The sequence below is a fragment of the Rhyacophila brunnea genome, unplaced genomic scaffold, assembly GCF_057557595.1.
Source record: "Rhyacophila brunnea isolate RB1 unplaced genomic scaffold, BYU_Rbru_1.0 scaffold_12, whole genome shotgun sequence".
In the NCBI taxonomy this organism is placed as follows: domain Eukaryota; kingdom Metazoa; phylum Arthropoda; class Insecta; order Trichoptera; family Rhyacophilidae; genus Rhyacophila; species Rhyacophila brunnea.
Genome location: NW_028232774.1, coordinates 30,894,196 through 30,921,923, shown reverse-complemented (window position 1 = coordinate 30,921,923; position 27,728 = coordinate 30,894,196). Strand labels below are relative to the sequence as shown.

The 27,728-nt window shown below is 36.0% G+C and overlaps 1 protein-coding gene across 2 annotated transcripts; it reads right to left on the bottom strand.

The window, feature by feature from the left end:
• POSH (SH3 domain containing ring finger posh) lies at window positions 1-27,272 on the bottom strand. Of its 2 annotated transcripts, XM_085961167.1 has the most exons (16): window positions 26,916-27,272; window positions 22,750-22,870; window positions 20,681-21,105; window positions 20,308-20,422; window positions 19,826-19,925; window positions 19,014-19,149; window positions 14,882-15,083; window positions 12,839-14,223; window positions 10,947-11,248; window positions 9,304-9,497; window positions 8,693-8,885; window positions 7,945-8,012; window positions 5,006-5,250; window positions 3,128-3,484; window positions 1,924-2,052; window positions 1-315 (listed from the first exon to the last, which is right to left on the bottom strand). In XM_085961167.1, the coding sequence occupies exons 2-16, from the start codon at window positions 22,861-22,863 to the stop codon at window positions 147-149; spliced, it is 4,134 nt and encodes a 1,377-aa protein (XP_085817293.1). In that variant the 5' UTR covers window positions 22,864-22,870; window positions 26,916-27,272; the 3' UTR covers window positions 1-146. The 2 variants fall into 2 exon arrangements, with proteins under 2 accessions (XP_085817293.1, XP_085817292.1); XM_085961166.1 differs by lacking the exon at window positions 3,128-3,484.
• Between the last annotated feature and the right edge of the window lie 456 nt (window positions 27,273-27,728).

Below are 27,728 nucleotides of genomic sequence, written 5' to 3'. Positions count from 1 at the left end.
CAAGAGATTGTAGGTATCTCGTTAAATCAACAAGTAATAAATCAGTCAACGACGGTCGTAACACGGTATTAAAAAATAATCATCAGTCGGGGGTAAAAAAAAAATCATTGCAGCATTCTTCCGAAGAGCGTGAATCCGAGAGACGGTCAGCAGGCCTCCACGAAGGAGGCGGGGAATAAGCCGGTCCTTCCTGTCCTCTCTAGAGTCCCCTTGTACCAGCCGTCACCCCACTTTCGGTGAACGATCACAATGTCGGCCACTCGGAGCTCTAGCTCGTATTCTGAATTAGGAGGATATGCCACTATGCAACGGAACCTGTGAATAAGAAAATAAAAATAAAGCTCTGACCATCACCATTTACAAGTATGCAGCAGATAGATGTGGTCACGGCAAAACATCCTATAAGGATTTTTGTCATACAAACAGGTACAGATTAAAATAAACTAAATTCTTGATAGAAACTATTATCTTTACTACTTATAAAAATACCCCATAATTTATTATGAAACGATGTTTTAAAATATATTTATTATTTATTAAGTACATGTTTTTGCCTCCTAATTCTAAATTCCTAATTCCTAAATTCGATCCTATTAAAAAAATGTCTTCCGGGTCTATGCCGGCTTCTTAAAAGTATATGGACACAATCACCAGTCTTCTTGCGTTTTCTTAGACCATTCCAGCATCCTGTAATTCTGCCGAATACACTGTTGATGGTATTTGTGGCTTGAAGAAAAGGCATGTCAGGTTGTAACTCCCGCACACCCACCTCTGATCTCTAAGCTTAGTATATAGTTGCTTTGAGGTTGGTAAGGTACATTAACTCGCTACAGTAAAACAGTACTGTCAGTATGCAATAATAGAACAGGCATTGAGTGTTGCTCGTCATTCCCATTCATATAGAGAGCTCTCTTTACGAAGTTCCATTTACCGTAATGTACATACTCAGGTACTTAAACCTGTTTTCTACGTTAATATTATATTATATGGGTACATTATAATGACCAAAATAAATCCTTCGTGATGCCCTGCATTTTTTTTATCGCCTCTATTTCTCGTAAGTTGTCGGCTATTGTTGTCCTGCTTCATTCAGTTGTGTGAGAAAACCGATTCCTTGCCCCTCTTTTTATTTAATACCTCTATGTTTCCATCTCATTAATAAATGTCAACATAACAGCATAAATATGAAGCAGTGGGTCGTGGGTTTGAACACGCGGCTAGTCAAAAAAAAAATGCATACTACTGTTTTTTCAATGTCAATTTGATCCAGTGCAAAGACCCAATGGGTTAGGCGTATGGCTAGCTATTCCTCGTAAAAAATATGTTAAATACAACCTTCCCTCTGTAGAGGCCATATGCTCCAATTAGAATCAAATATGGTAATTTTTTACTAAAAAAATAATTAATTATATTAATACATAAATAAAATAAAGAACTTTGCATAAATTGTTGCAGAAATAAATTTTAACAATGTTAATAAATAATTATAGCTATATATCATTACTCGCTGTAGCATGTGTGCTCACGCGCGATGCAGAAACAGAGAGATATACTGAAAATGGACTGTTTGACCGGCAGTACGAAGCTGTGAGCACCGCTGCCCACGCCCCTCCGTCGCCCACTCGAGAAATATTTTATTGAAATCGTTACTGTGCAAAATTAAGTACCTACAACGCTGTATGATAATATTATTGGACATTGGGTGTATCGATGCGCGGGCGAGCTGATTACACGCTTAATAATATTGATATTTTCATATAATATACATAAATTTATGTATATTATAATATTACATTTGTCTCAATTTGCTTGGGGGTGCTGCAGTACCGCAGTGCATATGGACGAGCCGCCACTGTCTATGAGTGATATCAAGATATTTTTATTCATGACAATGTATATTTAAATTGAATATATTATTATTACCTCTCTCTGAGCGCAGGAGTGTTAGATTCTTTCCCCGGCTTCATTTGATGACCAGCGTCTAAGGAATGGGACTTGCGATGGTGATTGTGGCGCGTGGAAACAGGCAACCACGGTACGTCACCCGATGTTCTAGAATAAGACAGCAGTACATTTATCAAGCCTTGTAACACCATTATGTAATTGAAGATATTTAGTATTAGAAAAAACTGCCAGATCATCCGTTTCTATTTGCTTCCGAGTGGTCATTTTAACACTTTCTTTCAAACCTAAATTGAAGTCACATTCAAGGATGATTATATAATTATTTTATATCATTAGTAAATGCGATAAGTTTCAAGCTGGCTTGCATATATGCAATATTAAAGTTAGTTAGTATAGAAGCATTAGCAATGTTAACCCACACCAGACAAGCTCTTCAAAATGCACACTCATTAAGCGACAAAACGTTCAAACATTCAATATAATACAACAGGCAACATATAAGAATGTCATAAACTCATTATCCTTATAAACCCAAATTTTATGCAATGTGATGTGTAGATTTCAATATATTTATAAACCTGGTAGGTACCAGTAATTTTTTTAAACTGTGCCGATGGCGTTGAGATATTTATTATATTAAATTGAACTGAAATAATTATGTATTGTTTTTCTATATATTTGGTGAACACTGGTTCTGATTTTTTTAATTACATAGTTAAACTGTTCTTTTTGTATTCCTTTCTGAACATATGCAGGTTTGGGTCACCACCGTCCAGCACCAATATTCTTCAATAAAGAATGCTACACATGTGTTTATCCATTGAATAAGAAGAATAATTTAATTACAAATTATTAGTAAGCACAGTATGTTAAGACAAAATTTGGAGAGATCCTGATGCCACCTACGAATTAAAGCAAGTACCTTGATTGTGATGATGATGAAGTACCTATGATGATTGATAGTTCAATTCAAAATCACTAAATCTGGTAACACATTGAACGCATAGTTATTGGCTAATTTCATTGTGATTAGATAAGGTGATATGTATGTTTTTGAGGTTTTGGAATTATGTTTTATATATTATTATAATAATAATTTATTTGTGTGTTGAATAATATAGTATAAGTAAGTGAATAGTGAAGCTTATTTTGTGAGTGATAAAATTAACTGGCAGACCGGTTATGTATATACCTGAACCTGTTCAAAAGTTCCTTCACATACCTTCCAGTGACATAGCCGGGCTTGAGAGAAGCAGCGGCGACCGCCTGTTCTGGTTCTCCCGCGAGAGTGGCATTGAAGACGCTGGGACGAGCGTGCCGTCTCTGGTTGGCCATCTGAGAAGGGCCGAGGGTCTGTGATCCGGATCCCCTCAGGTGGTGCGCCGGGAAGAGGCGGTGGGCCACGGCAGAACTGACGCTCCCTCCGGAGGTGACGATGTTGGCCGCTTGATGCTGATGATGATGCGGGTGCGGCTGGGGCGAGAGGACCTGCGGCCGATTGGATCGCAGCTCTGGCTGGGATCCCAAATGAGACGAGGGCGGGGCCCCTTCCAACAGTTGACTCGGACACGAGCCCGATCTGTTATTTTTTGTTGCACGGTTATACACATTTATTTGTTCCCCCCGTGTCACGGCTCTAATTTTTATGGTGTATATTCTCAACAATTATCAATATCAACAATTAAAATAGCTGATGTAACCGGTAAAAATAAATAACTGAATTATATTTCATTCATGGTATGTATATTTTTTATTGACAGCAGTTGAGTAATAAAATAAAAAATATATTTTTGTGCCAATTTGAAGATAGCAAAGATAAATTTGAAAATTACATTAAAAATAATTCTGGAATTTTTGCCACGGCTTCAGAAGCGAATTCTCTATTGCTATTGCGGGTGATATTCAAACATGGTGTATAGTAATAGTTATAGATTGATTCTTCTCTCGTGTATACATATAAGCAGGCATTTCATGTTCAATCTGGACTGTGGATGTTATAAATCAAAGCGATTCAGTTCATCAATCCATCAAATTGCTCATTACACACCTGGATCGTGAATATCGATTAGACTGACTTGATCGCAATCCAGGTTGAATGTGTAATGCCTACCATAGAATTTAGAGATCAAACAATCTTTTGCTTAATCAAAGTGATTCAGTTCATCAATCCATCAGATTGCTCATTACACACCTGGATCGTGAATATCGATTAGACTGACTTGATCGCAATCCACATTGAACGTGTAATGACTACCATAGAATTTAGAGATCAAACAATCTTTTGCTGTAGGTAAGGGGTTATAAAAATTGTAAGGTTATGTTGTGTTAAGTTTTTATCAGACAGTTAACAAAACAAGATGCAAATATTTATAGCAAAACACATACACACGTAAAAACGAAACATGCAAAGGCAAACGCGATGTTATATGTAATTATATTGTCTTCAAACCAGTAACAGTACAAATTGTGATAATTGATACTGCCACTAGTGGAAATTTATTTTCATAAAGACAACATAACTACATTTGTGTATTTGTACTTCACAACACGGTTTGCAATTCAAGCTGTATTAGACAAGATTATAATATTTATAGCACAGATCTGTTCATCAAAGCGAATCTTAATATTTGTATATACATAGCAGACAGTTGGGTCTTAAAAATGAAGTGATTAATCTCTCCTTTGATATAAATATAATTAATTTAATTTGCCAACAATTTTATGACATTCTGAGAAAGAATTGTTGAATTTTGTTTGAATGTCATGGAGAAAGTGTTATAAACTTTTGGTGCATATTACAACAGTTGATAGCAATTTGGCAACATTTTTAATGTGGTTGAATTGGTAGCCACAGAATATATCATATTCTTTACATTAACACATTGAAACAATAGTCAATAGGCATAATCTTTGGTAGCTTTTTTCTATTTCAGTACATATTATGTATGCATTTATTACATGTGACATGAAGGTGTTCTTGGCTCAATTGAATTCCCATAAAAATTTCCCAGTGATTTTGTAACCAGACATTTCGCATTATTGAATTCATAGAATTCAATATTGGAATGTTGTGAATGTTAGCGAAAATTATTTTACAAACCTGACATGAACAGGGTGGTGAGACACTCCATTATTAGGTTCCCCTTGCTGATTAGCAGGCACCCCCTGTCCTGTAGTCGTGGTGCTGGAGGGTGAGGGAGAGCAGTCCTCGAATACAGGGTTGTCCATAGAGAAGCCGCCGGATTGTGGTGGAGGGCTGCGGCTTTTCTTCATGGCGGCCAGTCGTTTCATAATACTAACTCCGCCGCTCAGCGTGGATTTGTCCGGTTTTGGTTTCTCTTTCGACTGTTGGATAAAGGAAATATAATATTTAATACAGTGGGGCAGGTTAACCAAATATATGTTCATTTTATAAATGAATGGCAGATTTAACCATTCAGAGCTATATTCGTAGCTAGAATTTTTTTTGCTGCACTGATGAAGACACCTTTACGCGGAAAATCAGTTATCGGAGTGCACTTTGACAAACCGCTTCATATCAATGGATCGACACCTATTTCGCTGCAAACCCCCCCCAAAACCAATAGGTCAACTAATGAATGCTTTTGATTGCCTTACGATATATATATATATTTATATATATGATTTGAAACAAAATTTAACTACATAGGCATGTATGTATGTCATGGCCCCCCACATCCTGAAGCGGGCCCCTGCAGTAGCGATTTCCAAATGGTGTACGCGGTAAAATTAAGGTGTATTTTTAATGATGTACATCCATTTGAATTATGGAGTTGTCGAGTATCGACACACAGTTAAAAATTGCATCGTGCAACCAAATATTTTTAAGTATTAACCCTTTCTAAGCGTTACGAATCCCGACTTAGTACAACAGTGCGCGTTGTGATTTCAAGCATCAATAAATCGTAATAAATGTCAGTCAAACATACACAAATAGAGTAGTAAAAAATCGGAGTCAAGTTCAAAAATGATTATGACAGAACCTAATATTTTATGTGACTCTAAAAATAAACATTCGTCGCCTAAATCTGATAAGAAATCACGAACAAGACTTCTTCATTGAAAAAATGCCAGCTTACTCTAGCGGCGCCATGACACTTACGAAATGGTGCTGGACTAATGCGTCGATGACAGATTAACAAGTGTAAGAACAGTTCAGTATTCTTATAGTCTACCGGCTACCATTTCGACAAATATGTCATACACATAATGAATAATAATATGGTTTATGACTTTTATGAGCATTTTTGTTGAGTGTGTTGAAAAAATATCAGTCATAAATAACTCATTTTTATAGCATCCAGGACATCTCAAACTGTGTAACTTTTGTTTGAACTCGCATACACATTGCAGCACTGCAGGCCAAGTATAAATAAATCATCCTTGAGAACTACTGGCTATTTGAGAGTGATGTACTTACCACCAGTGCCTGGTTTGTACCTACCATTGACCCCGAACTGAATGGAATCGAATGACGAATAGTTTATATAACAAAATGGTTTATTTTTCGAATACCTATTACAATTCGTAAAATATTAAATTTCAAACACTTTTTGCACTTCTAAATGCTTTATAGTCACCACAATTTTATTTTCAAGTTCATTTGTTTTTTTTTTATTATATTACTTCAATAACCTGGTACTAGAATAGGTAATCTCTTATTTTATTATAATGACGTGATAGTAAGTAACTCGAGTTATTTTCGACTATAAATATAAGAAGAATTCTACATAAAAAAAATAGTAGTCATGAATCAAACCCTTTTGAATAGTATTACGAAAAAAATAATTCTCAAGTGTCTGTCTCACACCAGCAGACGATGATTTGCCGCGCAGTGTATAAAAATTCAGTAGCGCGGGACCTGGTGTTTGCGTAATACGACAATTTCCGCATTTATGCGGGAACGGGCGTCTGAGTGTTCGTGTCTTTTCTTTATAAATGGCTGATAACTAGGGTAAATAAATAATTTTTGTCTGTTTCACCTAATACTATAACCAGAAAATAGTATTTAAAAATGTTAATCAATGATAAACAAAGAGACATATTAAATCGCGGACTTCTAGGTATATTTAAATGACACCTGGTTCAAATTATTTTCCGAAACTATAAACTCGCGGATAATATACTGGCAGATAGGCGAATGAATGCAATCTCCAAAAGCATTCCTTTTGTAAAAATATTTTGTAAATTCACTTTGATCAATGTAACTTTCGAATATTCTATTTAACAGTTTACGCACCAAATAGTTTTTCAATCACTAAAAAACAATATAACTTATTATATCGCAAACTCGTATCGTTACAAACACGTCAGTCAAATGTCTTCGGCGCACATGCACTAAGAAGCGATAAGACACTATATACGCGGCAAATTTGAATTGGCCCGATGACTGATATATTTTTATTCAAGACACGCTCCCGAAAAATATTTATTTAAATTAGATAGAACAAAAGTTTAGGCTATCCATTGACAGATGTCAAGAGAAGGATGATTTTTGAATAAATTAAATCAATATTCGAATTATTCGCGCCTGGCGGAAAGCAGTACTAGGCAAACGAAAATCGAAATGACTTTAGTCAGCTGACGCGCGGATGACTCGCGCGTATAGGCTGACTAAAGTCAGTTGCCGCGTTAGAAAGGTTAATATCATTGAAATAACATAAGCGCTAAAAACTTTTTTTTACTATTAGAGCAAATTTGTGTTGTTTTTTTTCTTTTCTTTATTAAACACCACAACAGGCCGTGAAGCCTAATAATAGTGGTAAAACTCCCAGACTTGAGGAATTTACATATGTATTAGAATATGTAAATATATTTTGACCTCACTGGGAATCGAATCCAGAAACTCCGGGATGGAAGGCCAGTGCCTTACGCACTGCACCACGAGAGCTGCCCTCTCAGCAATTATCTGGTCGACTCGCTAAGCCGGGCCCTCCCTGAGCCTGGGCCCCCGGGCTAGAGCCCTGTCAGCCCCCCCTGTGAAGGCCATGATGTAAGTACTTATGTTTTACTACTAACCTTTTCAGCAGATTTGGAGGAAGAGGAGGATTTAGCTGTCATGGGCCATGGAAATCCTGCTGACGGGCCTGTAAAGAAAACATTTCAATTAATCAATAGAATAAAGATACTATTGCACGGTATAGTGAATACTGGTGAAGCCAAGGAGTTGTTTCACACTAATTTAGGTCATCATTGCTGTGTATTGGCAAATTAAGCCATATAAAAATAGTAATTTATGTAATTGACTACTTCAGTTGATCTAAAATTGTGTTACAATGTTTGCAGTTTCAACAGATCCAGGTGAATATAGTGACGTTACAATGTGAAATGAATTGCTGCTAATTTAAACAGCAGTCAAAAAGATCTATCTTTCAGCATCACTTTCATATATTTAGGCTCCTTCTGGTAAATGTTTTCTTCAATGTTTTTGAATAACTTACAATCAATCATAGTGACAGCAAAAACATAATTCAAAATAGTTTTAATTTTCATTCCTTTACATATTTGATGGGTATTTAGTTTGAAACAACAACACCTCTAGATTGATGTATTGAGTCAGTCAAGATACATTCACACTGTAGATTGTAGAAGAATGTATGCTATGTCCTATAGCGCCTTATCTTAATTGATGTAATGTTGCACCACATGATTTGTGAGCAATTCCACAATAACACCTTGCCATTATTGTAATATGATCAGAAGTTGGAGCAAATTAAGATGTATGTATATTATGGTAACAATTATTCCGATGAGACAAGTGACTCACTGGCATTCGATGCACCGGGGCTACCAGATCTCGGCGGCAAGTCAGGCGGCTGCAACTGAAAATGTGGTGATGACGAACCCTGAAGCGACTCCGATATAATTTGGTTTTTGGCGCTTCCACCCCCTCCGCTGGAGGAAGCCGACTGGACCGGTGTACTTGCAATGGTGGACTTAGTGCTTCCCGAACTCGACGTCTGAAACAATTTAAAGGATATATTAAAAGAGAAAACATATTTCACAATAATGATGACAAAGGCAAAAAATTCTTTAAAGTGGTGAAATGAACAAATTAGTTTTCTTGATTTTGATAAAATAAAGTCTCAACTGGAAATTTCTGTTTGTTATTGTCGAAAGTTCTATAGCTGGATCATTGCGCTTTAATTACTGTGGAATATAAATCTGCAACATGCTGCGCAGCGAGTTCTGTTTTCACTGAAAGGTCGGTGATTCGAGTCCAGCAATGAGTTTTTCATTTTTTGAATCAGCTGTGACCCCGTTTCCTTACACTTAGTACTTTTCCTTACACGCAGTATTCCCTTTACCGGCGATTTTGCTGTACCGTGTGCACAGAAGTTTAACTTAAAAAGTTATTCCGTATGGAGTAGTACGTACCTTAGTTTCAGATCCTGCCTGCGACGATGTCCCTTGATGTCTATTTCTAGGAGAGGAAGAAGCAGCCGCAGCGGACTGAAGAGATTTGGAAGCGGGAGTAACATAATTACCGGGGAAGACACCGCACTTTTGAGTGCGATTGGAGCGACCTTTGTACCAGCCGTCTTGACACCTCTCCAGCACCATGTATATACCTGAAAGGACAACAGAATATTATTTCATGAAAACTTTAAAGCTGTAGTACTTAAATAAATGAATTTATAAGTGTCAAAAAATGTGAAAGGTTTTTTAAAGAAGCAGTAAGTATCAAAGTATCCTATTTTCGCATCAGCAACATCTTCCTGGCTACGTGTTAAAACTGTGAACTAACATGCTCCGCCCATTTTTAACCACACTTCCATTATAAACTAACAAACTACTCTCATTTAGTAGACAACAGCGCCTAGAAGCATAGCCAAGAAGATGTTGCAGAATAGTAAGATTAGGTAGCCGGCTATGAACTTAGTCCTTCCCGGTGCTTTATTCCAATAGGTGTTTAACACGTTGATCGCCATGGGGGTCACCGGTGACCGGCATTGGATTACGTTCAGGGGGCCATGGGGGTCACCGGTGACCGGCAAAGAAGACCTGCCTTAGAGTTGTTCTACAGCGCCGGCGGGCACGCGCGCAGTGCATTTTTCGATACACGGTGACCGGCATGGCCCTTCTGTATATTACTGCCACTTGGCCTGAAAATATGTCTTCCCAGTCACAAAATATAGGCTCACTAATGTAAAGAATGTACATAATAAAAAAAAAAGTTTTCCTTTTAAATTGTAAATGTGTTTTTATTGATATAAAAATAAAAATTAAATAGATTTAAAAAATGTAAGTTATAAAAAATATGTAAATAATAAAAAAATAGAATAACAAAAATGATTATAAGGTATGTATACGTACATTTCCAGTTTATGTGTATCCATGTATTATACTACCCAATTTGAAAACTTTTATTCCGTATTTGTGCCTTTTCTGTTTATTATACCATCTAAATCTAAATATAATTCGACCGCGAAATGGCACCATGCCCTCGTCAACACATATGGACAGGTGACCGGCGAAATGGCCGGCACGGCGCAATAGAATAAATTAACTTGTTGGCGCCGCGACGGACACATGTGGCCGGCACATCATAAAAACCAATATTTACGTAAAAAAATCATCAAAATGAAAAAAAAACATTATATTCTTTCATAACCTATCAAATAATACCTTAAAAACAAATAATCATTTTTTAACTATTTTATGTAAAACTAGTTGGCGATCAATGTGTTAAATTATTTATAATTTTCCCTGAAATTTAATTATCTCTGAAAAAGATATTCAGACTATTTTTTTTAAATTATACTGATTTAGATTACTGTTTACAGAGTTATATGAACAGACTTTTAGAGAGGAATAGTTGTAAGCCATTCATTGGATCCCTACTCTGAACAAAATACACACTGAAAAATAACATGTGAATTTTGCCAGATGTGGAAGTTGAACTTGTGATCTATAACTTCAGAGGCGACCACTCTCCTGCTACTCCACCATGGGTGGTTCACATGATCACAAAATTGAAAAAAATGTCAATTCAAAGAGAGTATTTTTAAGAAGCCCACCTCCTTTCTTGAGTTCCAATTCGTCAGCCTTTTGCGGTTTGTATGGATAAAGAGCAACATATGTGGCGGACACTAGTCGGTCGGCACTTCCCGATCGTTTTTTATGTTTATCTCTGTCCTTTTCTCTCTCACGCTTATCGCCCGACGCTCTTTCTACTCTCTCTTGGTGATCTCTTCCTTCCCCACTCTGAGTGCCATGTCTGTCTCTCTCCGTGTCTCGTTTTGAACCGGAATGGTTGTGCGAAGGCGGTTCCAAATCCAACAGGTTGCCTGAGGTCGGACTAAGGATTTCCGCAGAATGTCTGTATCAACAGAAAGAAAAAGTGTTAAATGATGAAGATGGGTTATGATATTTTATAAAATTAGTATTAAAATATTCACCTTCAAACAAACAAACAAAAATAAAAAAAATTACTGAAGCAGGAATTTTGTTTTCGTGTATTTTTTTTATATAAGTACTTATTATTTGAATATTATTCATATTATATCAACTAGTTGATGTTATAATATCCTATATGTATTACACATAATAAGACTTTTACTTCTACTTTTTTTTAGTTCTTAAGGCCGTACATCAGTTGAGGCACAGTCTAAAAAGATCGTTGCTAGGCGATGCGTGGATTGCGGGTCGCGGGTGCAAATGACGCCTGTCAAACGAAATATTATTTGTCATATAAATCCAACATACGTCCATTTTATGTTCTGTTTATTGTTCTATTAGTAACAATAATAATATATTCATTGACATGTTTTCTTTTTAAAGTAAATGGGTAACGTTTTTAGTCATCTTTACACGATTTAAGAATGAATTGGCCCGTCGCCATCACGAAGCAAAGTGACGTGTTTCTAGCTCGACGTTCTCTCACTGAATGCGAGCGAGTCCAAAATTTCGTCGCGCCTACAGTTGAAAATTATTTGCCGTTTCACTGATGCATCACCTTAAGAATTTTTATCACATCATATCGAGGGTATACTGATAGAACGCATTATTTCAGTTTTTGCTGTTTTTCTGTTTTAAATGCCAAAATGTATACAATTTTACGCTCTACATCCTGGTAAAACGCACAAAGGCATAGGATATAATGTTGAGAAAATAGAAACATTATTAAATCATATTGTTATTTTTTTATTCTGATAGAAAGCATGATAATGACCTAATGCGTTCTGTGTATACAAAATACAGGACTTGTAACATGTCGTATATTGTGTTTGCCATAAAAGTTAGTCTTTATAATGTAGAAAAAATGTTTTTAAATCATAAAAAAATCTACGTGGGAGAACGCTTTCAAAACAAGCGATCCTTTTTGCGATTATCTCAGAGCTTGTTTTAATGAGTTAATGCTTTCTGTCAGTATACCCTCGATATTAAAATAAATACCCCCTTTACACGTATGTGCATGGATTTACTGCTGACAGTGAGTAATTCAGAAGCTTCCGAGCATTTTTGATTCATGCATGCAATCTTGCCAACTGCAGGATAATACATGTTTACAGTACATTTTCTTGTTATGGCTGCGATATACACACAATTGCTGGCAGTAAATCCATGCAACATGTACAGGCGCTAAAAGTTTGAATAATTTGGTTACAATTTAAATTTAGTATTTGACTTATTGCTGTCAATTTTGACTTTGACATGGTATGCCTAGATACATTTATTTTGATATTGAAAAGTGTACTTAATTATTTTTGTTATGTAAGACAAATGTATATCGATCAACAAAGTGACCTTGTGCGAAGCCGAGTACTTCAAGTTAATTGACATAATGTATTTAATAAGATAGTCAGCAGACTTTTAGATACCTATCTTAGACTATCAAGATGCATTGAATAGATATTTCACAAAAGTTATTAAAAAGCAAATGTTTAAAATGAAGGTAATTAGAACTCACCGATTGTGCGAAGTATGCTGAGTATGCTGAGCAGCCGATATGGGTCCTCCGGGCGTGAGACTGTGCCGCTTCTCCTTATCTCTGTGATGATATCCGTGAGAACTTCTCGGGACGATCACGAGGGGACCTTCCCTGCTGTGTCTCGGAGAAATCAGTCCTTGCATAGCTTCGCCGGCATTATGACCGTGCTCGTTCATGCTATAACCGGTCGTCTGGGTGTTAATGAAAGGATTAGCGGCCGACGGCACATTGGGGACGGAGGCGTTTGACATTAAAGTGTACCCGCTATTTGAAAAGGAGACATTTTGATAAGTGAGAGCTTGGTGTCGGCTGATTGGGTTGTTATGATGTTGGGGCGTGGCCGAGTTTTGGCCAGGTTCACCCGACGGTTGATTGGCGTTCAATGCCTGATTGAGTGTCTGAGGAGACGACATGTTACTCCTTGGCGGTGTAGCATTATTGCTAAGATTTTGAATCGGAGAATTATTGCATGACGGATTGCTACGATTGTTCAAATCGGTTGCATTCAAAAGGGGGCTCCCAGAATTGGAAAGGTTTGTAATAGGCGCAGTGTTGTTTCCGGAATCAATAGATGTGTCAGCATCTTCTCTAGCAGCATGTCCAGGCGTGCTCCTTTGCGGGGTAACAACTTGTCCTGGTACCACATTGTAGTATTGATTAGAAGAGTGGGTGTGACCGGTCGAAGTATTCAAAGTGTTATTGGCCTCTGTCACGGTGGTCAGGGTATTTGTTCTTCCTTGTGAACTATAGGCCGGTGAGGCTGGACTGCTGGGTGTATTACTCTCTGATGCGGAGCTGGTATTTGAAGAACTAGTATTCGGAGTCGTAGTGACGGAACTGCCGCCGAAAGACGGAGTAGTGGTCGTAGAGCTGGAATCGGAACTCAGATTATTCGTGGCATGATAACTGGAACTCAAATTAGTGAACTGTTTCATATTTGCCCGAGGCTTATTGGAATTCTGGTAACCCTGCTGTTGCTGTTCGGCGACATTGGCGGAAGAAGACTGCCCCTGATTTTCTTGCACCGCATTCATACTCTTCATGACTTGGGCATTCTGGATATTGGTATTATCGAGCATGGCTGTGGGCACAATTGCAGTGTACGGATTCTCTAAATTTCTATTGTGTCCTACAGTCCAGTCATACATCTCTCCTGTGTCCACGTTTTGCGTGGTTTGTTGTGATGATTCATGAGCGCCAGTTTGTAGTCTAGAATTAGGCTGGCAGGGCGTGTTCGCCTGTGGATGAAGATAATTGGGATGTGACTGCGACATGTTCTGTTGATTGTGCTGTGAGGTGGGCGTAGGAACCGGTGATGAAATGGACATCTGCTGTTGTCTGAAGGCGTTATGTAACTGTTGGATCTGTTAAAAAAGGAAATAAAAAAAATATATGTTACTAATGGTGTGATTTTACTTATCGAAACCGAATTGAATGTGTATTTGAAGTTTCAGGAATTATCTTTACTGCAAATTTAACAATCCATGTGCATCTATTTTATACACAAGGCTGCTATCGAGGGTAGTTTATCATATTTATGTATTGAGGTATTATAATTGTTACAATAAAAAACAGTACTTTTTGATAGTTCAGACGGTTAACTTATTATAAAAGTTAACCCCCTCAATTCATAAATATAAAATTTTTGGGCCACTTAGGCGATATTTATGGCCTAAATCCCCTTTATATGTCGTAGCAATCTGTAGGGTAGCATGATTTTTTCATTTGAATGGAACCTGGCCTCGGTGGCTTTGCGACCGACCGGGGCCAGGTTGGAGGTCTGATAAACTACCCTCGATAGCCACCAAATAGCAGCCTTGTGTATTTAATAAATGCGATGGAATTGAATGTGAATCTAAAATTGTTTTTACAGATGAGGGCAATAATAGCGTGAAGTCTGCTACAAATGAATCTGCAATGCAAAATGACTTAATTAGGCTTGACTTAACTAATCACCTTCTTAGGAGTCTTTTCCAACTTCACTTTCACACATTTAGGTTCCATCTTAGTTTTTGAGTTTACCTGTATTGCTGGACGATATCCGGCCGCATTGGCTCTCTGCTGAGCAAACTGGACACTTTGAATGATGGATGAAGGCTGAATTTGTCTGGTGGGAGTGTTGATGTTGGAAGAGTTGGTGTTTTGGTTGGCGGTCAGTTGGGGGGGTTTTGAAGAGTCAGCGGGGGGTGTCGGAGGTGCCACTCTACTTGAACCGGCTGCGCTACTGGAAAATAATTATATAATGTTAATTTCATAAAAGTTTCGATGACTAGTGACATTGGCATCGTCTAATGTTTTCAACAAAACTATTGTTTTAGCTTTGTTTTTACATAGGTACTATATGAAAATTAATTAGAATTATTTATTTTTCTTCATTTTCCATGCTCGTCTCTCCCATGGGCACTTTGATTAAATTATGTCTCAATAAATTCAGTCAAAGCACACCGTAGTGCGTGGCGACATCAGTCTTGGGCATCTGCTCCTGAGACATTCCCATGAATAAACAACTGCTGACGCTTCATATCCAAACGCAGGGCCTCGTAATACGCTCGATTAAGACCGAGTGTGATGCGGGGCCGGTTGGTTTGGAAGGAACTATTAGGTAGTTTCAATGTAATTTATTTACAAAATGATAATACAGTAAAACCTCGTTAGTAAGAACACCGATAATTCAAAATTTTCCAGAAAAAAAAGTCCCTTGAACATTATTTTCATATAAAACCATACCTTTAATTTGAATTTCGTAATTCAAAATGATTTCATAGTCCCTGGCATATGAAAATATTCAATAAATCGTAATAAAGTACACTATTTCATGAGCCAGTCATTGAAAATTGTGACAAACTTTCCTTAAAACATCAAAAATTACTTATTTTATGATGATAATTAACCTTTACCACTCGAAATTTTTTTTATAGGTACATACCACCCACTCGAGACTTTTTTCCGTAAAAAGCATAATTTCAATATAAAACATTTAATAGGTGAAAAAAATGTAAATTTTTTTTTTTTTTTTATTTCTATAAAATAGATTTATAATGAATATACTGTACTTATTTTTAGTTTATTTATAATTCTTCATTGTGTGGTATTTCACAAAGCAATCTCCAATATGTAATCCTGGCTTATCACAGAATCGTAATGAAATAGCGGTATGTAGAGAAGTGGCTATAAAGTGTAAATCGTCCATACATATAGTTATGACTGTAAATATGATCCAAATGATACACTTGTAATATAAGCAGCCGTCTCGTAAATTTTCTAAATTAGTTTCGGGCTCATAACAACTTATTCCCAGTGCGGTACACATTATCAAAAGATTTCTCAAAAAATAATAAATCGATACGTAATAATTTTCATTTGACTCATTAGAGTATTTCACATTATATTTGTGTAAGGTTCCGAATCGGCATAATATACTAGTAAGTATTGTCATCAAAAACAGTCTATTCAAATATAAAACTGTAAACTATACGAGACGCCCCTGCGCAAGCGAGAACCAATAAAAATAAATAAACACACTTCAAAATCATGCGTGACAAACAACTTCAGTTCACTCTAGTCTGGGAACGTTCAATAAATAAAATTTATGTGACAAAAAAACATTGCTTGCAAGCAAGCGACCTACGAATAAAAAAAGAGAAGATTTAGATAAAAATACTATGTAGAAATTACGCACGCAGTATTCTTTTGCCGACTTCTTTCCCAGATAAATGTAATAACCTATTATTATTCATTCTAACTTGATTGAAATCGCATTATAAAAATTGCTGAAAATATTACAAAAAATTATTTTATTGGCGTGCCGCCGCTACGGCGGCACTCGAGTAATACGGGAAACTTCTAATGCCGCCGATATGGCGGCACTCGAGTGTTAAGGGTTAAAATAATCCTGACATTTTATGACCCGATTCGTAGGCACATCTATGATCAGAAACAAAATTAATGAAAATCAAATTTTTTTTTTTTCAAAATTTTTATAATTTTCCCATACATTTCGTAATTTGTAATTCGAATTTTTTTTCGATTTTCGGTCCCATGGAATTCGTATTAACGAGGTTTTACTGTATAACTTATATCAAATTTTACAGGTCGGTTTATTAGTCGATAGCTATTTCGGTAGTCACACTATTATCACTACAAAAAGATATAACGATTTGTCTCTGCGTAAACATATAATTTACAGAAAGAGACAGGATCCTCCCGCTTACTCAATATATAGGAACCATTCAGAAATAATACCTTCATAATTAATATCTTTAGAAATAATATTAATATCATTAACTTCACGTTAAATATCATACATTTACGAAAGCAATTTCATCCCTTGCATTTCTATAAAATAAACTTCTTACTAGGTACATACACACCACATGCTTTTAATGAACATAGAAACTTAAAATTTTACAAAGGAAGAAAATGCAATGTCCAAATAACTTATATATATTAATTATACATAATATATTATGTAATCTCTAAAATCCGCTTGTAAACATTCTTTTCTGATATGATCAAGTTAGAACTTTATATTACATCACTTAGTAGGTATAATGTGGCTAGTAGGGATTCCAATCCCGGGATCCCGAGCTATTTTCGATACCTATGTATCCCGGGATTGATAAACATAATCCCGGGATTTCGGGATTGATTTTTTTTATCAATTTTTATGGAAAATAAAAGCGAAAATGAAACAAAAAAAATACTTGTAATAAAAAATAACTACATTAGAAATAAACTGAGTTTGAATGAAGTTTCATTTATACCCATGTGTAGGTAGCCGATTCATTTTATTTTTTCACATGAATTATTAAAAATGAGAAAGATTGGAAAAAAACAATGCTTCGCACTTTTAACAAAGTAATTCTACCATGATATCATACGTTTTACGGCAGTTTCATATTTGGCTGACTAATTAGTTTTTGCAGGTTGGTCGGACATGGTCGAAAAATTAGATTTATGATGCGGAAAGGCCATAAGTACGCCATGATTATTTGCTTTACTATTTTAAATCTCGCTAATCCATTCATTATGTCTTTACTATCAGAAACAGCATTCTCATATTAAATTCACATTATTATTTATATTACAATATTATTTACTCCATTAAACTTGTGTATTTCCAAGATTGAACGTATACAATATTAACAATAAATGTCTTAAATAGTATAAATTATACTAGATTTATTTTTGACCGATTTTATCAATGTTATTTGTAAATATAAACATTTTATATTAACAATGGAAAAAATGCCAATCCCGGGACCAGTCCCGGGATCCCGGGATTGTCAAATTGTAATCCCGAAATCCCGGGATCAGAATTTTGGCTCGGGATTGGATTCCCTAGTGGCTAGGTCATGTGCACCGTATGAATGACAATGAACCGGCAAAGAGAGTGATGTCGTAGAAGAAGAGGGAGGCCAAAGATTCGCTGGTTAGATGGAGCTGCCAGTGACTGCCGTATTCTGGGGTTACCAAATTGGAAAGCGGCCACACTGGATAGGGCAGGTGGAGGGAGCTGTTGGAGGAGGCCAGGACCCACACCGGGTTGTCGCGCCCCTGATGATGATGATGAAGTAGGTATAATGTTACATCAATTCTATTATTTTCTATTACTATTGTAGTGTCAGGGGAGTGGCTGAATGACTATATTGTATACAATTCATATATATTTTTCATTTCACTGACATGTTAACAAAATTGTTGTGTAGTACTTTTCAGAAATGCAAGCTGATATGGGTATATGTGTCAGGAAATGAGGTGTCATTTTGTTAGGAGTTTATCAGCTGATATAGTATCTACACGCAAAACGCTAAAGGGTGAAACAATACCATATGAGGTTTCCATATTGCTTAATTATTTCATAGCAATCCAACAGAAAATATAAGATTGTTGATGCATTTAAGCAATATTTTTATAGCATTATATCGCCATTCATTTCTTGAACCCATATTCAGGGCTGAAATAATTATATGAAAGCTCCTTAATTTATGCTCTGGTTTCTCTGCGTCACGATAGTTTTCTAGGTTAACACCAAAGAATTGAACTATAAAAAGAGGGAGCCTTGCGAAATTTTAGTGTTACTTAATTTGAATTTAAACATAATATTTTGTGTCAGCAGATTGGAGTTGGAAAGAGTGGTAGGTACTGCACTCACTTGCTGGAGAGTTTCATAAGAGATCTGGCAGAAGCATTCATTTCCACAAAAGCAATTGGAAAGATTCCAATTCTGTTGTCCAATTTTCCCTCCGCCCAGTTCTCGTCAACTCTTCTAATCACCACTATCATTGCACCTGAAACAGAATGATATAACATGATGGATACCGACACAATCATCAGGATTCTGGAGCAATATAAACACAACCATTTGTCTCAAAAGATAAATGCGAAAATTTTAGATTATGGTTATTTAAATACACTATTGTTTTGCATAGTCAAAGATCTGGAATAATTTAATTTCAGTTTGTTTTCAAATTAGCATTACATATCTCATTGACCTGTTAAAACCTCCGATGTGATAAATTGTAAGTTACAAGTGGCATTTAACAAGAGGGCCAAAAAACTGCTCTATAAACACAAGCATGAAGGTAGACATTCAATTTGCAATAATGCAAGTCTGTGAATAACTTAATTCATTAATTGAGTTAGCATTTACTTGGTAGAATTCCATTCCAGAAACTTAATTCATCTAAATAACAGGCGGTAAAGGGCTTGTCACCGAGACATTGTAATAATTCTAATGAAATTACTACATGAATTTGAGTTATTAAAATGAGACATGTTAAATCGGAGGTTTCATAATTAATTATCTTTTAATTTTAATGTTATATAAAATATTGAGGGTTATGGTACTAAGCTACGTGATGTAATATAAATAAATTATTTTCAAAAATGTCACATCAGAGGTCTCAACAGCTCGATGACGATTATCATTCTCCTTGAACAAAAATACTGTAGTACTTTCAATACCTTTATCGAATGCCAAGCATCCCTCTTCGTCAGGGGGCGCCATTCGGAAGTCGTAAAGTGCTTTGCAATGGGGTACAGCTGGGGGAAGTGGAACAACAATCTAAAAACACAACAATTTATGATTAGAAACTAAATACTTAACATATAACTTCCTTCAGCCTGTCACGTTCTAGCATCAGAGCATAGAGCAAGCACAAAGTGGGGCTATTTCCTTCATTCCTGCACATCTTGCTAAGTCAGACCTGCAGCGCGTAGATCGCTCCCGGGTGTGGGAGTTGCAGTTTTAGTATCGGGTATATTATCAATAGAATTTGGAGATGGAATTATTGGTACTAAAGTTAATATATATATTTTATATAAAATTATTTTAATGCATTTGTATAATCTGAATCTAAAGAAGACTAAAGAAAATAGTAGTAGTGCTTATAATTTTATTTGATTCAATAGGTATGTCACGTAAGTAATTTTGGAGGTGTATTTACCTGTGCATATGTAATTGGAAACGCTCCTTGCTTTCCGCCACTCTCTCCTTGGTACCAATGTGTGTCGATTCGTTTTCGGAGGATGATCACGTCGCCTTTCTTGAAACTGAGATCACTGAAATATAAATACATCAAATATTAAAAAAGAGTAGGTATTACAGTACGTTGTAAATCATCAAAGGGGTATTAGATTTGACTAAATACATACTATAATGATATTTTCTAAAGGTTTACACGCAAATCATAATTATTGTAGTTTGGACATTGCATAACCAAAATTGCAACAGTCGATTGGTATAACTTAGGGTTGGAACGGATTGAGAAACTATTTCTTTTCAAACAACATATCAAGCTAACAATTTGATGCACTCACCCCGGTTCCTTGGAGAGATAATCATATACAGCTCTGGCGTGCGGTGTGGTGGCAGGGATGACATACGCCTGCTTTCCACCGTCCCCCTGCCCGCTGGAGTAAGTGAAGCCGGGCGCCGCATCCGGCAGCACCCTGTGATGGCGTGCATTCTGTTGTTGCTTGGCGGCCTGCTGCTGCTGCTGCGACTGCAGCTGATGATGTGGGTGGTGGTGGTGCGGCTGATGATGATGGAGAGCATGCAGGTGCTGCAGGGGCAGGATAGGGGCGGGAGCGGGCGCGGCCTGCTGGTCGGGCGGGCGGTGTGTTCCGCGCATCCCCTCCAGGATCCTCATCAGCAGCACGTTGGGAGGGAGGTCTTCCATCCGCACCTCCACCAGCACGCGGCATTCTGGGCAGCGCAGCTCCTTGTGGGAGTGGACAATCTCCTGCAAGCCACGTCACGTATTACAACTTAACACAATGCAATACACAACAATTCATTATGCTCCCTCTCAGATAATCTTATGCACTTTGTAATCTGGAGACAAGTGTCTTATGGAAAGTTTTCAGCCATATGCTCAGTTGTCATTCTGGGATTTATTTGGGAAGGAGGCCTTATACATTCAAACCAGCTACAAAATTAGGCTAGTCTGAACAATCGAATTAAAACTGTAAAAATACTTTTTTTCAATTTGAGAGTTTGGCGGTTACAACAGGACTCCCAATTATTTTAAGATATGTTTTAGTTTTAGAGTAGGAAAAAAATTATTTCAAACAAATCTAGAGAATCGGAAGGTAACAAAAAAGTCCTAAAAGAATGAAGGAGATATCTAATATAATATGACTACATATTTCAATATTATGACATGTTTCCTGCTCCATTGCAAAATATGTTATAAATATTACAATTTCTACAGGAAGAAAAGTTTATCCAACGGTGAATGAGTACTTTAAAATATTTCGATTCAATTGCACATAATTTACAATACAAACCAATTAATAATCCCAAAATAATAAAAGAGCTGTTGAGATAAGTTTCCTTATCCAATGACAATATCGACAATCTTTTAGATAAAGATAATCAAGATTAAGAAATAATAGAAATTATATACATACATATAATTATATTATTTGAAAACTTAGTAATATGCTACTATGTACTTATACAATTGATAATAGTTTAAATACATTTCTTAATAATTTCACAATAATAAAAATGAATGTTACCTATCGAACTTTTTTATCATTACTATCCATTAGCTATCATACACATATTATGTTTTATTAGTCATCTCCTTGAATCCTCTAATGCAGCGATACTCAACCTGCGGCCCTTTAAGCTTTTATGTGCGGCCCGAAACACATTTATTATCAGGAATTTCGTATATCATGAGATTCGTTTCGACTTTGACGCACAGATAGTGACACCCGAAGAGGATTGTCATTATGGTCCACATCAGATCTGGTATAAGTGTGTTGCTACTGCAAACGCATAATTTTTAAAATCTCAAAAATGTTTTGTGAAAAAGGGGGGGGGGTTTCATGATTTTTTTCGACACACCAGTAGTGATGCGGCCCGCGTTACTTTACAAATATATGTATTTGGCCCGAAGAAAAAAAAGATTGAGTATCATTGCTCTAATGGCATGTTTAACCTTTTCACTGTTTGTCAATTTTACTTGGATGATATCTGTAGGCCAACTAATCAACATATTATCGAGTTTTTTGAGAACATTTTCACACTAAAATGATAATAAATATTGTTTTGAAAATATACATGATGTTGAAATGAAGACTTGATGGTGCATATAAACTTTCACGAGTTAATTTGCTCATGGCACTCTTGAGGTTAATCAGAATCAGTGAAAATAATATCAACAAGACAGCTGTTCCCGTTAATAGAGCTATCAATGGCTAGCATGCGTATATATCTGGAAAGTAAATGGACTTGGCAGAAGATGCTGCATACATTTAACTATAGGCAATCGATCATCGAAAATTAACTAGGTATAATAAAAGGTAAAACTAATGAAATTTATGACGACACTCGGTGTGAAGAGTTCAATCGGAAGAGAGGGTGTTGTATGTACCTTGAGACATTTTATGCAAAATGTATGCTGACATGGAAGGACCCGCGAAGATGTGTCAAGTCTCTCCAAGCAGACCGAACATTCTAATAAGTCGTTTAGGAGGCCTTCATCCATATCTCATCTGAAAAGAAAACAAACAATTTTATTGAAATGCAGATCATAGAATGTATCTATAATCTATATTTACCTATATAAGTGTTTCCCAAAATGTGATACCCACACAAAAGATTTAGAGAGGAGTACACCTTGCCAGATTCAGGCACCAGCTCTTTGACACTGACGGAGTATTCCCTAGAAGAGCTCTCTGTTGTGGGCCGCATGGAATAGCTTCGCAGCCAAACTAATCCAATGACTTATGTTGTACAATGGGGGATATTTTGTGAATTGGAAAAAAAGATCTCGAATCAGACTGCGGGGTATGCTGGTAAAATGTATGCTTCTAGAAGGGTACTAACACATTGTAAGTTTTGGGAAACACTGATAGTGGAACGATTTTGGAATACCTTTATATTTTCCATTACCATTGCAATGGTGGAAACACGGAAGAATTATTAACTGTCCAGTAAAAGCTTAAAATCATTTTTTTACATATTCAGTCAAATCATACTAAAAAAGGTTATCTTAACAGATTTTTGAAGAGGATAGGTTGTGAGCCATTAAACTCATCTTGACAGGGAAGACGAAGGATGAGACACTATTAAACCCAGGTTCTACATCTACATTGATAATATTGTATTGACTTCATGACACATTCAGTGTGAATATTAAAATATTTTCAATTATCAATAAAATAGATAATATACTCTTACCAATTTGGAATTTGTAAGTAGTGCACTTAATGATCGAGCACTTCCTATCAAATCCCTCTTCTGTACACACCCATACAACCAATGAGCATTAGGTATAATGAAAACTAAGCCCACATTCTATTTCTGGCCATTTTCAATCAAAACAAAACTCAGCGATAAACACGATTATTGGTGGAAAACAGCTTTTTAATAAATACATAAAAGAAAAAGAGTGAAAGATCATTTTGCAACCTCATGTGAGAGTAAAAGAACCTTTTGAAAATTTACACAATAATTGTCTAAAAATATACTTCTATTTTTATTATCTCATAATTAAGTGTATTACTTAATTTTTCAATTTTGATAGGAATCAATCAAAGTAAGTAGTGAGTACTAATCGAACATTTTAAAATCAAGATAAGTAAGTTATAAGTACTGCATGAAAAAATATCAAGTAGGTATACTGATGGATCAGATGAATTGAGCAGTTATGCAGGAAGCAGCCAGTACACAATTTGGGCAAAAATAGTTTTTAGCATGATGTAGCACTTTTTGTATTCCGCATAAATCACATTACTTATAATTAAGCTCTCCCTTCATACAATAATATTCTACAAATCCATCGCAGAAACCTTCAATTTGTTGAAAATAGTCACGCTACACAAAAATAGCATAGTAATTAACACGCTAATATATAATGTAACTAACATAAATATTACATTTATCTCCGTAACCTCCCCTTTACACCCACGGTGGCTGCGCGGCTTAAGCGATGGACTATCACGCCGTGGGTCCCAGGTTCGAATCCTGGGTCTGGCAAGTACACATATTGTTTTTCAATTTGTGTCCATCAGAGTATGGACCTAATAGGTTGAGCAAGTGGCTGACATCCATTTCTCGTAAAAAACAAAATCTGTTAATACAAACCTCTACTCTGTGGAGGCCCATATGATCCTATTAGGATCGGACATGGTCGGGAAAAAAAAAAAAAACCTTCCCTTTATGATGCTAATAAAATCCGTCCATTCCGGTGATGTCACCTTGGGTTACCACACGAGATTGACAATTTATTACAATAAATAAAAGAGAAATGCCTATTTTGGTAACATAAATAAGTCTAATAAGCTTTCATCATCATTATTTGCTATTTGTTTTACCTATAAGATGATCAAAAAGGCATCAAAACCTAAATACAATCATATTGGTATTTCTTATAGCCTACAAATAATAATATTATCTTGATCTTACCGCTTACTTTCATATCCCTTTCGCATAATTGAGTAATGTCTCTCTTTGTCACATATACTTTTAAATCTATCTTTTGTTCGTAATTTGTAGCACGTGTAAAAATTTTGTCAGTCATACGTATTTGTTTTCATTGAACTAAGACTACAAATTTCAGATAGTGTGATAAGTCAAAAAATATTTATCTAAGTACATGGCCCCCATACCTATTGATAAGGTTAAGGATAGTGTGATGCTCCACTTTAGTGTTCCCTAAATAGTTTCACCAATGGAACCAGCCAGGGTTTCTGTGTATTTTTAGCGATTGTTATATAAACCCACTTGAATTATTGAGTTCTCTGCACTCGACATTCAATTATGGAGCACTGATCACGACCCTCTTTTGTGGCAGTCATGTAACATGCGACCCTTCAATATTTTTGATAAATAGCCATTTCAGGAAACATACTAACAGTAATTAAAATAAATTTCTACACGTGAAATATCATTATTATTTGTATCAATAATTATCATATCACGTCGATTTGCATCACATAGCCACATATTTGTAAATGTTAATATTTTTGAGCAGGCGACTTTTTTGCCATTAGAGCAAATTTCTGGTGTGTTCATCTGACTTAACCGGCCGACCTGCCACGCCGGGCCCCGAGACTAGAGCCATGTCTAAGTATCAATAAAATATCTAAAACTATGCCATTAAATCACACAGAAGAATATTTTTAACTATAGTGTTGGTTTAAACAGGGTTTAATGAATTTTAAAAAACTAACCAACACAATCTGTAATATGTACCTATTCTTAATTCAACGAAAATAAATAAGGACTGAAAAAATGTGCACTCTTTTTGTCGGATTGCCCATATCATACCCAAACTATTATGGTTTGATTAGGCAGTGTTTAATTGAATTTAAAAAAAACTGACCAGCACCATCTGCAATTTGTACCTATTCATAGTTTAATAAATAAGTATGACTGGCAAAGTTTAGTGTGCACCTCTCGTCACTACCATATACTTTAAATATTATACCATGTCTACCCTGGTTTGAGGAAATGATTTCCTTCATCAGCGACTCAGCAGTACCTAGGTACTTAATATTCGAAGATGATTTTTGAAGCCGTTTCAATCATCTTGTCACATTCCTTAAAATAGACATTTGGATTTTCCATAGCTCAGTCATCTGCTAGTTCAAATTCTCTCCCAAATCTTTCAATTTCTTTTTTCTTTTTTTTGTCAGTTGGATTTACTTACAACTTTTATTCTGCACATATTCGCTAACACTATTATAACACTAAATAACATGAAACTAGAGACTGCCATGTGTATGTACCTATACTGTCCATCAAACATTCAAGTAGTCAGTACCTATACCAGTTGCTCACCAAAATACTATTCCTCTTGCTCATTTTCTGAGTCTTCATCAATCAATTAAGAATTACCAACTTACTTAAGGATACACGAAAGGACTCTCACATGTCACAATATTAAATAAATAGAAAGGAGACATGAGAGGAAACCTGAGAAGATAGATAATATTAATTGACAATGTGGGTATTATAACACCTGAGATTGTTATAATATCTAATTGTCCTTTCAGCGGATTATGTTCCTGTAAAATTATAATAATAAGGTGGAAAATGAAGTAAGTTTTGATTTTATTGTGATGATAACACTGAATTACTTTTGCAATTACTTCATCTTTGAATGTGGTGTAGTGTATCGATAGGTAATAGAGGTTTCCTGTAGGGATCAAATTATTTTATTTTTGTTGGGTTTGAAGTGGGTTACACTAAAATGTTAATAGCTTACCAACTTTTGAATTTAGAACGAACGAATAAAATTTAAAATGTAAAAATTCCTTTGTTGCACAACTTCAACTGAATATTTTGTACCTAATGTAAGTAAGTAAATGGAGTGACTTTTCGAATGCACAAAAACCAGTCGCAGTCCATTTAAATAATTGAATCAATTACGAGCCTAAATCAGATCATTCCTTCTAGGAATGCCCACGCAGATTTGACGTTAAAAGAATGTACGGAATCAGGACCCCCTCTCACGAAATGAATTTAAAAATAATCCGTCAGGAAGGTTAGGCCGCATCCTCCGATGATAACACAGGCTAAAATTCAACTAACCGGACGATTGAAGTATCCAAAAATCACACAGATCAGACCGGGGTGTAAATAGCTTCTCTCGAAACTTCTCGCTGTTTCATCACTCCGCAAAATCTTTCAAAATTGTCCAATCTTACACGATCGAAGCACATCTCGCGTGGTTGAACACTGCTGTCATTATTTTATTATTTTCAAACAATACATTAATTTGTCTTCCTGATAAATGACCGAACTACAGCGCGCGAGAAATTAAACTATACTGATTTCCAGTCAACGCGGCATTCACTTATAACAAAAACACATAAATTAATAGGAAAATATAAAAATTATAATACAGTCTGACTGAATTACCAAGTCCAATCGGACATTTTCCGGTATATGTTCGCGTTCACTTCACATTCGGCCGGCAGGGCGCGGCGATCGCTGGTGGACTCACTAAAAATTGCACCTGATCAAAAGTTTTTGTTTCGTTTTATCCACTGGATAAGAGGGAGAGAGTGCGATAACATGGTCTGCGAATATGGAAATGATGGCACACGGCGGGTGGACCTTCCCTTTTCAAAGCTAATATCCTCAAATAGTATAATGACTCACAACTTTACTATCCTAAAAGTTAGAAATACGCAAAAAATTAATAGGTTACACACATTCAGGTTCTACGGAAATTCAATAAAATTATGAATAAACCATACAGCCACTTACAGCATTATTAGGTAGGTATGTGTTGAGTGGCTATATATTTTATTTTTCTAGTCTATATTATTTTCATTTTTTTTGCAGTTGAAATTGATAATAAAATAGGTAAGTAGGTGAGTACTACAAATATAAATTATT